The 14296-nt window shown below is 39.2% G+C and overlaps 1 protein-coding gene across 2 annotated transcripts in view; it reads left to right on the top strand.

Moving 5' to 3' along the window:
• The first annotated feature begins 642 nt into the window (after positions 1-642).
• Positions 643-14296, top strand: part of cfdp1 (craniofacial development protein 1) — a 36744-nt gene continuing 23090 nt past the window's right edge. For both annotated transcript variants that reach the window (XM_036561719.1, XM_036561720.1), the window contains exons 1-5: positions 643-819; positions 2440-2569; positions 3763-3985; positions 4640-4770; positions 5603-5731. In XM_036561719.1, coding sequence (XP_036417612.1) covers positions 744-819; positions 2440-2569; positions 3763-3985; positions 4640-4770; positions 5603-5731 — 689 coding nt within the window. In that variant the 5' untranslated portion in view covers positions 643-743. The remainder of the gene's footprint in view (positions 820-2439; positions 2570-3762; positions 3986-4639; positions 4771-5602; positions 5732-14296) is intronic.

Here is a 14296-nt window from a genome sequence, read left to right as displayed (position 1 = left end):
ACCATCAGTAGCTGCACGTTTTGAATGACACATTTAAGTCTTGTGTTTAAGTTTTTTACACCATAACTGAAATGCCTTCTGAAAACTTCATGAGTTACAGTCATGAGTTACGTTCATGAGTTACATGCAATACCCTCACATGCAATACCATAGCTGCTACATTCTTTTATATCCACCTTTTTCATTTTACTTATTTTACTTTTTTATAATTTTATTTTAAATTGTTATAGTTTAATTTTCTATTTTTACTTTTTAAAATAATTTTAAATGATATAGTCGTTCTTTGAATATCTTGCATTTTATATTTTACATTAGCCTATAGTTTTGCTTTATTCCTACTTTAATCTTTTTGTTTATGCACCGTTAGGATTGCTACCCAATTTCGCTGTACCCTGTGCAATGACAATAAAGAATCTTGAATATTGAATCTTGAATCCTGAAAGACAAATCAGCGCTTCTCACTGGAATGTATTTTATTGTACTGGACAGGCCAGGGCAACAGTGCTTTTTGTCCCTTTGGGCGTGCCATAGAAGAGGGGCGACCTGCTGTAGATCTGTAGAAGTTCAGGATCGGCACAGAGAGACACAGACCGCTAGTTAATGCAGTGTCCACAGTGTTTACAGATCAAAGACAGTAATTCCGCGCAGGCTTTGTGTTCCTATTCAACCTTCCATGCCTTAGCTTACTAGCTCCACAGCTGGTGTTTTTATTTGTCGTTTAACTGTTGCGGCACATCATTTTGATGAAAATGATGAATTATTCTGACTACGACTCGGAGGATTATTCCTCTAATGAAGATGAAGACTACGTCCCCTCCGGTGAGAGACGCTTGTTTGGGTATCGTGCTAACGTTAGCAGGCTAGCTGAGTGACCTGCACACAGGATTGTTTTAACATCGTTTACTCTTTTTGTGTTTATCCAGCTAGTTGTATTTTGCACAGTAACATAACACGAAACAAGAGGGTTATAGAGACAAATACTGACTGTGAAAACTACGCTTTTCAACGTTAACAGGGTTTATTGAACTATTGAGCTGGTTACACAGTTGTCTGACTCGGTGTGTAAGTTAACATTTCATAGATATTTTTCCTGTTTAGCGTTTCGCGAGACACTTTGCTGTTTACCTGCTCAGTGAGCATTTTTGTAGTCTGACAAATGCTGAATTAAACCAACTCGCTTTATTGTAAACCAACTCGGATGTTATTGTAAATTAAAATGCAGTGATGCTGGGAGCCTAAACTAAAGGTGGGCGATGTGGCAAAAAAATAACGATACTCGCTACATTTCCACAATGAATGATATAAATCACGGTTTTTACTTTTATGAGGTTTGAAGAAATTTAATTTAGAAAAGATTCAAAAACGCCCCAGTACAAAACACCAAAACAGTGCAATCAGATTTATTAAGCATTTCTCATACTGTATTGCACTAAATCTAATGAAAGAGGACTGTTTATGTCCTATTTGTAAGGAAACAAGCAGCTGGTTAGTGAAACACTGTGACATATTTTCTAATAATAAGAACACCAATTATGATAATAATAACAATAACCATAATAGCAATTAAATGTTGTCTTGTTGCCCACCTCTATCCTAAACCTCTAGCTTTAGTGGAAATAAAAGTACCTTGAGTACAATTGCAAAAGTGCCAGGTCAAAAAACTACCTTGCAGAAAAAAAGTTTCCTTTGGTTCCTGGTGGTCCAGTAGTCACTAATGGTTTTTTGTTCTCCAGACAGGTTGATCTCACAGTGTAAATGATTCTAATGGTTTAACATGTGTTTTAAGACTGAGTCCAGATACATTTGATATTTTACTAAAGGTGTCCTACAGGAAACTAATGGTCACTAATAGTAACTACTAAGCCAATTCCCATTAGAAAGCAAACAATCAGGTTTAAATCCTAGTGATTCTCATGGTTTTTTTCAGCAGAGACAGCAGATGAGGTCCTTATAGAGCTGCAGTGAATGGCATAGAGGCATTGATGGGTATCATTATCAGCACAGAATGGTGAATCTGATATTGGAGTGAAAAACTGAATGAATCCGGTCCAATCCTATAACAAATGTATCCTGAAGCATCACTCACTGTGGTGTTTTAGGCTGTGTGTTTCTTCCTGTGGGCTAGTAGAGTGTTTGAATATTTTCAGCATGAGGTCCTTCTTTCAGATGCTCATCTTAACTGAAGTGCTTCATTTAAAAACAGCTCAATTTAAAGCTTACTAGTTTTTAAATTAGAAATATCAGATCAGCATCAGTACATGCCAGTATTGGTAATGGAAAAGAAACAGTGGTATTGTGCCATCTCTAAGTGGAAGTAATTATGACCTGAAACTACTCAGAAAAGTAAAATTTTAAAATGTTGCTTGAGTATATATAATTAAGAAATTGTACTACCCACCTTACCTAAAATGTCTTCCTTTTTTTCCTCTACCTGGTCAGATGACAACCTGAGTGAGGATGACATTAATGAGTGTGAGAAGGAAGATGGCCTGGAAGGAGAGGAACAGAACGAACCACGAACCGACCATGTGAAGAAGAAAAAGAAGTCAAGTAAAGGGTTGTCTGTAAGGTGGGATAATACTTTTGCTATAAAATGTGTCTGTTCAGATGTTTGTTACTGTTATGATTATGTCATATTGACTGTTTCTGTATTACGTTGTGGTGAATATTCTGTAAAGGAAAAAGGTTTTAACAGATTGTTGTGGGACAGGGCAGAAGACAAACTGAGGAACACTACCAGACAAGAGTTGTTAAGCACGTTTAGGTTTAGGTCTCCTATCCAGTTTACTACCACCTATACCCCCCTCTTAAAATTATTCACAAATATTGGCATATTCTTCCGTTCGATCCAGCTTTGGGGTAAACATTTCAAATGACCTTTACCATCTTTACCATTTCGCAGATCTAAAAACATTAAAAATTGGTTCTAAAAGCAGACATCAGTCAGGGTTGTTTAAACAAGGAGAACTATGCAGATCACTTTTGGGAATTACAAATGTGGGAATTGTGTTCAGTGTCATCACACAAAATGAATGAGAGATTTTCCACATCCTAGGACAGGTCAGCACATGCAGATTAAAAGTGTTAATTGCAACTTATGTAATATGGTTAATGCTGTTAATTGCCCATGTGGTTTGTTATATGTAGTGGAAACATCCACTGCATTTGTGAGCATCATAGTGCAATACAGAGTGTTGATGTCAGCAATGCTGTAGCACAGCATTTTAAAGGTGGGGTCAATTGAGAATTTTTATATTTTGGTATAGAACAAGTGGTTGTGGAACATGGTGGAGAACAGTTTTGGAAATACCATCTAGATACACTGTCTCTAAAAGGACTCAACCTTAAAATAGATTATACAGTGTTCTTTTGAAAGCAATATGCTGACTCGTCTTGTTTATGTGAATACAAATGCTGAAATGTAACTTTTGAGTCTTTATGCTCTCTCTGTGCTTAGGCCACTAGATGGGGCAGATGAGGAGATGAGTCTGCTCCTATAATAAGGAGGCCACACCTGTATTCAATTTGAGAACTATATTTTTTTTCAATGGTGTCCTTTTGTGTTGTTTTTGGCATCTGATGAAAGTCCTGTGTGTAGGCCGAAACATTGTGTTTTTAACCCAATACAGTTACTCTTTTGCTGAGGATAGAGTGAGTGTTGCGCTGTTTCACCTGAGAAATGTTTTTGATTTTTAGTAGCATGTCAACTATAGTTGTTAAAAGCACCCTTTTTCTTTATCTTGTTTCCAATATTCTGTAAAGGAAAAGGAAAAAAGGAGGGCTTAAGCTGGAAGAAGGTGATGAGGATGGAAGCCACAAACAGGAAAAAGAAGTAGAAGAAGAAGAAGGAGAAAAGGCGAAAGAAGATGTGTCAAAGTCTGTAGAGAATGAAGAGAAGCAGAAAAAGAAAGCAGACGATCTTTGGGCTAGTTTTTTAAAGGATGTTGGTCCCAGACCTTTAGCTCAGAGCCCTGCCTCCGAACAGGTGTTTACTCTTACAAATAACTGTCAAAAACTGAACAGACTACCATCCCTGTAAAAAAAGTTCTGAATCCTAAAAAGAGAGTTAAAGAGTTTGGATAGAATATTTTTGAAGCTCAAAGATTAAGCAGAGATGCCTTTCCACACACGGTCCTCAACGTGCTCATAGCATTCTAGCCACCAGCCTACTAAATAGCGCTAATTGACCGTCTCTATTGTAAATAAAAGCAAACCAAAAAGGCTGAATAATTCAATAAAAATTCTGTGAATTATACATGTGCCTACTCTTAAAATAAGCATTGCACTTAATTTAAAAAGTCTTAAAAAAGATGCAGTTCACCGCCAACCAGGTGTAGTGGATAAATGTACAAAAGCACATAGTTACAATTCACAGATGTACACAAATGCATGTTTTTACTCTTCAGCAGCCTTTTGAACGCAGCAGTTGCAATAATAAGCAAGAATTTGTGTTTATGTTGAGGTGACACTGCTGTTTCAAGAAAGCCTTTCCTTATCTTCTTACATAAAGTGAAAATTGACTGGTCTCTTTCTGCATTATGTAGATTTAAGACTGCATTGTTTTTGATATTTCCATGTTTATTTTGTTAGAGTTGTTCATGACACTGTTATTGAGCATTTTCTTTTGTCTTGCCTGTAGAGCATGGCCATGACCAGCTCTGATGAACCCAGTAAAAACACCACAGAATCTTCTGAGCAAGAACCGAAACCTAAAGAGCCCTCTAGAATCACAATAACAAAAGTCTTCGACTTTGCTGGAGAAGAGGTCCGGTAAGTCTTACAGGAAGGCTGTACTGCTGCAATGCTTATTTCACTCAGGAGGTGGCAGTATAGTATTGCCATTGATTTAAACAGATGACGTCTAAGACCCTGCTGAACACTTAATGAAGAAAAAAGATGCTTTTGTTAGCCTGTAAGGATGGTTTTGGTATTTATATAATGTGTTTTTTATACTTTTTTTCATTTACAATATAATTTTCCTATTTATAGTGGAATTGTTTCATTTATAATCACATTCTTTTCCTGATTAGGTTACGTGAGGTGTGTCAGGTTTTCTGCTGAACTGTGTGGACTTGGAAAATAATGTAGTGTTTATGCATGGGTGAGAAAAAGGTTAAGCGCTTGTGAGAACAGAAAGGATATTTAGTATAGTGTGTTTTGGTATGACAGGCTTATCAGGAAAGTTAATGTTTAATTTGTATTAGATTACGTATTTATAAAATAATGAAACAAATTTTCACTATATATTTTGAATAAAACCAAAACAAGGCACTCAGTTCTTAATTGGATTTGCCACTGACAAGGAAACACGTCCCTTTTCCCGTTGTGTTTTTATGAGCTTAGTTGGTTATAGTAGCCTTTACTGATAGATAGCAGTTCTGAGGGCTAACATTAGCAATGTAAGCTCATAAAATTTTACCTGAAACTGACAAATTGCGATGATAAAATGAATCGATTATAAGCCACTATTAAAGCTTTTTGCCCACCATATCGAGGTTGTGCCCATTTGAGGTTGGGCCTGTTGTAAAAATATCATGTTGACCTCTGATCTAGGAAATGTGATTCAGCTGGCGATTTGTCGGTGTTTGTCCTGTCACCACAGGGTCACTAAAGAGGTGGACGCGAATTCACGAGAAGCCAAAAGTTTCCTGAAAAAGGAGGAGAAGGTGGAGGAGATGCAGGAGCAGCAGTCCCTCTCTATAGCCCCTTCATCACTCACTCCTGGACCCAGGTACCGCCACACCCAGCACACCCTTCCTTACACATCTACCTTACTGTGGTCAGCTCTCCGGTCTTTTCCATGTGAACTCAAGTGCGTTTGTGAATTATATTTTATTGCTGAAAGCACAATGTATCTTAAAAAGATCTTGAATTGGTAAACACTTGTGAAATTGAACTAGTTCTTCAGTTTATACACGTCATGCCCTCTTCAAGGAATAATTCAGCCAAAAATCTAATTTAGACAATTTACTTAAACTTAACCCAGGTATATTTGATCAGACAAGACATGTTTGGAATCCAAATTTAGCTTCTTTAATTTTATACTGGAGAAGTGAGACTAACATTGCTAACAAACAGTAGAACTCAACAGTCACCCAAATAGCCTGTATAGATTCTGTAAAAATATCTCCCCAAAACATTCCTCAACATGCTCAAACCATGTACACCTCAGTTCTACCTCACCAGTCATATCACTAAACGTTTCAGCTCAAGTTTAACCAATATAAACACTTACCAGCTCAGAAATTGATCCCAAGGTTTAATGAACTTGTAGCAAAGAAAATATGCCAGGTATCTAGTTCAAGCAAGTAGGTAGGTCTGAAAGACCTACCTCCTGAGGAGATTTAAATATTGAATTTTTCATGTATTCATGTAATATTTATAAGGTCTACCACAAGTGTCTATATTTTGCTGTTGATGTTTGGGTGTATTTTGAATAAACAATGGCCAGTTATAGCAAAATGTTATTTAAAAATGAAATAAAAATATAGTCGTTCTCTGGCCCATTGATTTGAGTTTTTTTTAATATGGCCTTTTTAGTGGGTGAGTTTGACACCTCTGCTTTAAAGCATCCATTTCAGTGTTTCATCTAGAGATTTTTTTAAGCTGTTTGCATTGTTTGTTGATGGGAACATGCACAACAACATGAAATACAGCCCATGTGCTGATTTAATTATAGGTCCTGACTGCACCATACAGCATGAATGTTGTATTTTGTGGCACTTTTAGCTAGAAACCACTAGTATGGTAAGCAGTGAAAAATAGGCTTGAAGGGTTGGGGAGGGCGTGTCCACGGCTTGCTACATGCAGAAGGTATAAGAAGCATCGTTGACTCAGGTGTGTATTGCGGGCACAGCGTAAACAATGCAGTCAGTGTAAACAATGCTTGAATATAAACAGTAGCAGCTGTGTTGTGAGGCACTCCGAGTTAGTAGGGACTGTAAGATATTGTGAGATGTAACTGTACATTGTATCATATTGGTCTGAGTTGTATTGTAGAATATCATATTGTATTGTGTCATGACTAGCATGTCTGTTTATGGCTAGTGTGTTAGTTTGGGGCTAACATATTAGCTTGTGCTAATTTGCTAGTGTACTAGATCAAGATAGTTAATGTTATTGCTGCTTCTAATAACTTGGAACAGAAAAATACTGATTGTGAAATAGCAGCAGCTTGTGTGTGTGTGCGTGTGTGCATGCAGACATGTGTAGGGCACAGAGGTAATCCACACAGCCCGCTCTCTGCATTGATTTCTGACAGCTATTACAACAGGCCTTTGATCCGCTCATTCCACTGTCTGCACAAAGCACAGAGGCACAAGGATGAGAGCACACCTCATACGAGAACTTGCCTGTGTGTGTGAGAGAGAGAGAGAAATTAGTTTTTCATTTATTTTCATGCTTTGTTTGTGTTTTTGCAGAATGTCCTTGCTGTCTTGGTCTGCTGGTGTGTGTGTGTGTGTGTGTTTGATGTTGTTAATCTGCCGTCTCTCCTCTCTTTCCCGCTCTTTCCCTGTGGTTGCCATGGTGAGTAATTGCGGATGGATGAGCGTGTGTTTCCTCTGAGACAGCAGCGGTGGCTGTAAAGGAAGTGCTCTTTCCCCTACAGGAAGTGCAGTGATGTCCCGGGGCGTTTCCCAGCGCAGCAGGAAAACTGTCTGTACCCCTCCCTCCTCTCTCTCCCCATCACACCCACCCCTCCCTCCTCATCCCCCATCACACACATTACTGTCATTTACACAGTTCAGGCTCCACAATAACCTCACCCTTCTCTCTCTCGCTCTGTCTCTCTCTCGCTCTCTTTCTCTCTCTCTCTTTCTCTCTGTCTCTCTCTGTCTCTCTCTGTCTCTCTCTCTCTCTCTCTCTCTCTCTCTCTTTTTCTCTTTTTTTCTTTTTCTCTCTTTCGCTCTTTCGCTCTCTCTCTCTCTCTATCTCTCTCTCTCTCTCTATCTGTGTGTGGGTGTGTGTCTCTCTGTCTCTTTGTTTTTCTTGTTTTCTGTTTCTTTTCCTGTTTCTCTCCTGCTTTCTTTGTGACTCTCTGGTGCGCGTTCTATGTCTCAATCTTTCTCGCTTTCTGTATCTCACTCTGTCTCTCTTGCTTTTTGTGTCTCTCTCTCTGTCTGTTTTTTTTGGTCTCTCCCACTCTCAATATCTTCTATTGTGTGTGTGTGTGTGTGTGTGTGTGTGTGTGTGTCTCTCTTACTTTCAATGTTTTTCATTTTTTCTCTCTCTCTGTCTTTCTGTGTCTCTCTGTTTCTCTCTCTCTCTGTGTCTCTTAATGTGTGTGTCTCTCTCGCAGTGCAAAATCTCTCTTTCTACATTTCTTTCTCTCTCTCTCTCTCTCTCTCTCTCTCTCTCTCTCTCTCTCTCTCTCTCTCTCTCTCTCTCTCTCCTTCTCCAGCCTGACTCAGCGTCTGCTTCTTTACTTAGCTCAGTCTTACTGCACCTTAACGCAAAACTGCTGACCACCATTAATCTTTCCTTTTTTTTTTTCCTCCCTCCCTCCCTCTCTCTCTCCATGTTTATTCCTCTTTCTCTCTTTATCCTCTCTACTGCTCAGCATATTCCAGAGAAGTCATGAGTTGGAAATCATAACACATTTTCCATCTGAAGCATTCTGTATTTCTAAATGAAGCGCTGTATCAGGGAGGGTCTCTGAGTAACCTCATCATTTTCACTTGGTGATGGGGTTGGGGGGGTGCACTGTGACATCATAGGAAATCAGAGTTTTAGAGCTGGTCACTGCACTGTTATCAAATATGACATGAAAGCTGGAATTATAATGGTACAGTGAATCATGCTTAATGTGGTCAGGAACAAGATCAGGCAAGGTAAAAAGGATTTTGGGTTTTTGGGTTTTGATTTCAGGTTAACTTTAATAATGGAGAATTCTGAGAGGTTGAATCTGTGACGGCTGCACTAACCTTAAACACACAACTACTTGGACGGGTTTTGCTGTTATGAGTTGTGTGCAGTACAGAGAAGGATGTGGCTGCATCCGTGACAGATTTAATAGCATTCAGTCTTCCTGTTTATTCCTCCTGAAGCTGTGTTCTGCCATGCTTCTGTGACCTTGGGGATGTATGGCTGTGTGTGTGTGTGCGCGCATGTGTTGTGTTGTGTTGTGTTGTTGTGTAATAAGGCTGCACAGGCTAAGTGCTATCGATTAGAGCACCAGTCAGATTTACTGCTGCTCCTTCAGAACTCCACTGATTGGTTGATTGATTGCTAGCTGATCTCTGAGGCTTTACCAGCTTGACCAGTGTGGACACACACTCACTCTCTCTCTCTCTCTCTCTCTTTCTCTCTCTCTCTCTCTCATTCTCTCATTCTCTTTCTCTTCTTTCTTTCTTTCTTTCTTTCTTTCTTTCTTTCTCTCTTTTTCTTTCTATCTCTCTCTCTGTCTCTCTCTCTGTCTCTTTCTTTCTTACACACACACACACACACACACACACACCACAAAGAGACAGTAGAGGATATTTCATAAAAGTCTAACCAGGTAACTCTGTACCCTACACCACCTGCCTGTACAGCAAAGGAAACAATATTTGTTTTTCTCTGTTCCTTTTCCACACACACGCGCAGTGTCATACACACAGTCTATGAGTGTGACCTTGACTCTGCTGCAGCTAGGTCTCAAGGTCTGACAGATTATTGATGGTAATCTTTAGTTTCTATTTTTTCATGGTAAATAAAAAAAAACACTTATTTCTTCTATAGTGGTGTTTATTTTACGTATTACTTCCTAGAAAAAAGTAATCTCTCTGTTCATAACTTCACTTCTGTGTTACTCTCTAAAACCCACACAAATCTATACCAGCTGAACAGTACAATAAAAAAAAACCCCAGCTGTCCTTTGCAGCAGTTTATTTAGAAAGAAACATCGAGTCGCAGGAAACGCCATTTAAAAGGCCTGTCTCTGGACCTACGTCAACATTAAAATTAAGAACAGCTAAAACCTATGAAATAAAGCCTTTATGAGTAGAAGGTAACGTTTACAGACACTGAAAGAAGCCCTTAAACCCAGTGTTCTGCTACTTTGTGCTCAGGACTAGCTAAGTCATTTCTTCAACCTTCTGAGATCTTTTTCATCGCCTATGTGTGGGTAACAGAATACAGTAGAGTGCTGGGAAATGTCTATGTGTGTGTCTGTCCACTAAAGCTAATGATTTCCATATGTACTCCAGTCACAGCCCTGCTTTTCTAATTATAGAGGTCCATCTCCTGGGCCCTAAAAATATCCGTCTCCCTTTATTATTACAGAGACTCACACACACACTCACACTGCTGCTTTCTCAGACTAAAGTGTGTATTTCCCCAAGGACAAGCATAATCATATTTTTAGTGTGTGTGTGTGCTGTACACTTAGCAAGTGAGTGTGGGTGAGTCCTGTTGAAGATGACTGCAAACGCACTGTTCTCAGAGAGGACTTGGTTGACTCATTTTGGTCTGTAGGTGTGTTTGAGTGAGTGGCCATGGGAATAGTAGATACTGAATGCTGTTAAAATGCAGTGTGTTTTGGTGACGTTAGTTTGTTTGAGTTTGACTCAGTAAAGCTGTTCGCAGTTCAATAATGCTGAACCTGGTTTGTGTGTGTGAAAGAGAGATGGTGAGAAAACAGTGTTGATCAGGTGTAGAGTGATAATTTCCTGTCTCTCAGGGCTGCACGGTTGTATTTTTAGGTGCTAACACTGATGCTGGTAGGCACAAGTTCAGCAGGACAAAGAAAACTTGTAGCGTACAATAAGGCTGGTGCCAGTTTAGCCTGACTGAGTTTTGGTGTGAGAAGTAGATCTGCAAATATATTGTTTTCCAATTTCTAGTGTGATATTGGTTAGGCCACAATTATTGCATTGGTCAGAATTATTTAGGCTAACCACAGTTATTTTCCACAACGCTTCCACAGTAATATTTACATCACAGCAAACAGTACCTGCCCTGGGTGCATTTTCATCTGTTGGGTTGAGGTAAATGCATGTAAATAAATCAGGAAAGTGCGTTTATGAAACAACAGAAGTTCTAACCTCTGATTTACTAACATGTTTAGAGGGCAGCAGCGAGTAATGCTTGCTTATTTGAGCTTGAGTTGAGTCTGTCGTTATTTGGGAGCTACAAGGAAGCAAGATGGCTAATAAGCCAGATTGGCCACAATAGGTTTTTACTTTGAAGTCAATCTGAAGTCAAGTCCGCTTTTCACGCTCAAATCAAACCTTGAAGAATGAAATCATGTACCCTCCCACAATTATTTCCTACCTAAATTTTACTGTTTCGTACAGTTATTTATTCAGTATTATTTATATAGCCGTTAATCGTCAGATAAATTTCATAATCATGACCGGTCTAATAGTGACCTTTACAATAATTCTTTTTATGTGACTGTTTTCCAGCCTCTCTTTATCCCTCCAAATTAGACAGGCTGTTTTTTGTTAATGTGCCTTCAAGACCTCTATTTAAATGACCCAATCAGAACAGAGCTGTAAGCTGAATGGGTAGATATATGTAACTGTTGGTTCTCATGACATCACAACAATATTGAGTTCAAAACAGACTGTATTTGTACCCGAGTTTCCATATATGGACTTTTTGGACTGGGGAATCAATGACACGTGTTTTACATCAAAAGATCACATTTCAGAATAGAATTGCGTATTATTAAGGGCAGTGTGGTCTTCAATGATGGCCTTTCATATGCTGTGGTACTTACAGAACATCACCTTCATACAGTGTTCATAAACAAGAAAAATCTTTTAATGATGAAACTTTGGTTTTCGTGTCGAACAAGGAGGCTGTCAGATGAGCTTGCAACAAGCTAGAATGCACTGCTGCAGTGATATAGATAATAGAGGTAACTTGTGATGATAGATAACTTGTTCTCCTATATGCATTGACAGTGATGATGGAGAGAATTCGTTCTCTTGTATGCATCAACAGAGAACATTGAGAGAATTCGTTCTCTTATATGCATCGACAGTGATGATGGAGAGAACTCGTTCTCCTATATGCATCGACAGTTATCATGGAGAGAACTCGTTCTCTCGTTTCTGAGTGAAGAGTGAACAGTTTGGCTTGTTGAAGAAATGTTAATCACCACTCAGAAATCTCTTCTTTTTTTCAGGTTTTGCTTAATGTAGAGCATGTCATGGATTTCAGTTGGGATAGATCAGGTGTCATTTTGAGATTTTTAAAGATAAACATCTGATTACTAGGTTAAGCAGAGAGTTAAATACCTTCACCTGTTTCAAAATTACTAGCTAGCCAAGTTAATACTGCGACTTACACCACTAGCTACTGTACCATGGCTGAAGTTACTCTAAGGGATTTGATAATATTGCTAGCTAGCTGTCTTAACTTAGAACTAAGGCATTGCTAAGGTTCATCAACATTTTCCGCATCATGTCTGTCATATATACTGACATTATAGCAGAAATCTCTTTTCAGTTTTCAGTTTTCAGTTGTTTTTCTCTCGTGCTAATTTTGGCTCAGACTTCACCACCACATCCTTGAAAACCACTATCGTTAGCATCTTTGCTAGTAGCAAAGTAAAGCAGTAAACAGTACCCACTTTTTGCATGTGGCTTCTGGTTCTGATGTGACTGATCGTACACAAGTGATATTTATCTTTACCAGGAGCAATTTTAAGCAGCAAATGTGTGCAAAACCATGGCACTGTACAACTCCTGCAGATCAGTAAGTCTCTTCATTCTCACTGAGGAAAACTGTACTGTATATTTGTGGTTTGCAATAGGGGTTTGGTATCACATTTTTTACCATGAGCCCTCCACAGCCCACGTCAGCTGTGCTAGTTACAGTGCTGACAAAACCAGGACGCCTCTCACTCCCCAGACATCTCAGAGTGTACCATGACCTAAAAAGAGTATGTCTGTGTGTTCATTCCTGCCAAAGCACATGCAAATCCTCTTTTTTGGCTTTATGTTAAACATGTAAAAGGGCTAAGTTCTCAAGAGACACCACACTCTGCCACCGATTGATTCAGCTCGTCACATGGTGTAACTTTAAGCCAACTGTATTTAGCACATTCTCTGGGCACAAGTTTAGAGTTTAGCCTCTTGGGTGCACATGAGCTTTAGAATTCTGAGTAAATCTAGTGTGTATTTTGGAGTATTTGGAGTATAAGAGATGTTGTTTTTTTTTTGGGAAATGTTGGGGATCTGGTAGTCAGAAGCCCAACATTTTTAACTTCAAAATCAAATATTTATGCAGTAAAGCATCCAAGACAACATCCCTCCCATCTTCTGCATCTCCTTAGGCACCAACCTTTTCTGCAAACATTTTCTGCAAATATTCTGAAGTATAATTTTTCACATGACATTCAAAATGCCAACCAGAGTGGAGTGTGAGTTTTTTGCAACACTTCATGCAGAGGTTTCTCAAATAACTACTTTGACTTTTTCAGAATGCAGCCCCATTTCTTCCTCCAGGCCTTCCAGCATTCAATTAAACCCTATTGTGAGTGACTGTGGGGTTGTAATTGGCGCCCGTTGGGTCTCCACTTCAGCAGCGGCATTCAGCACTGGCTGCTTGGCCTGTGTCAGGAAGAGCATTTTCCCCTCTATTCTCATACAGTGATGGTGGAACGGTTTGAAAGGCTTTGGGGGGTTACACCCCACTAAGAGACTGTGGGAACAGATGGACTGGTTGTGCCCTCATCATTGGGGCCCCACAAGCTTTCCCCGCTCGTTTTCATTTCTCTTCACTCCATTGGTCTCCCTCAAGATGCCAGGCGAACTTTCTCAAAGGAAGGAAGCTGATGTTGTTAGACCCAAAATGGCTGGCAGTGATTATGGTTCCTCAGGGTTATCAGTTCCACAGAGTCCCAATTACCTGCCCTGGCCCCATTAGCCTTGCGATGGCTTGCGGTTATTTTGGACGAGCTGAAAAACGTGCTTATATACTGTAGAGGTAAGCGATGGGGGGAAAAAAGAAAACTGACCTAAATATTCAGCAAAATATCTTACTAGCAATGAATTTGATGAGAAGAAAATACGCACCATTATTACTGCTGTGGCATTCATATAGTCAAGAAATTGTCATTCATATATGAGTGTTGAATAATTCAATAGGTAAAAACAAAATGACAAGTTTAAGTTGTTGCATTTGCAGATGCCTAAGTAACAGATGAATTTTGAGCTTATGACGTTTACTTGTCATTCTAAATCATCTATAAAGTCTGTAGCCTGTCCAGGTTAAACTATTGGCACCCAGTTGTCTCCCTTACTTAGGAATTGGGGGCCAGTCGCTGCATCTTCTCAAACTGCCACTTATGCAACTTGGACAG

The sequence above is a fragment of the Colossoma macropomum genome, unplaced genomic scaffold, assembly GCF_904425465.1.
Source record: "Colossoma macropomum unplaced genomic scaffold, Colossoma_macropomum, whole genome shotgun sequence".
Taxonomy (NCBI): Eukaryota; Metazoa; Chordata; class Actinopteri; order Characiformes; family Serrasalmidae; genus Colossoma; species Colossoma macropomum.
Note: the sequence above shows the minus strand (reverse complement) of the source record. Positions and strands in the feature narration are given on the sequence as shown.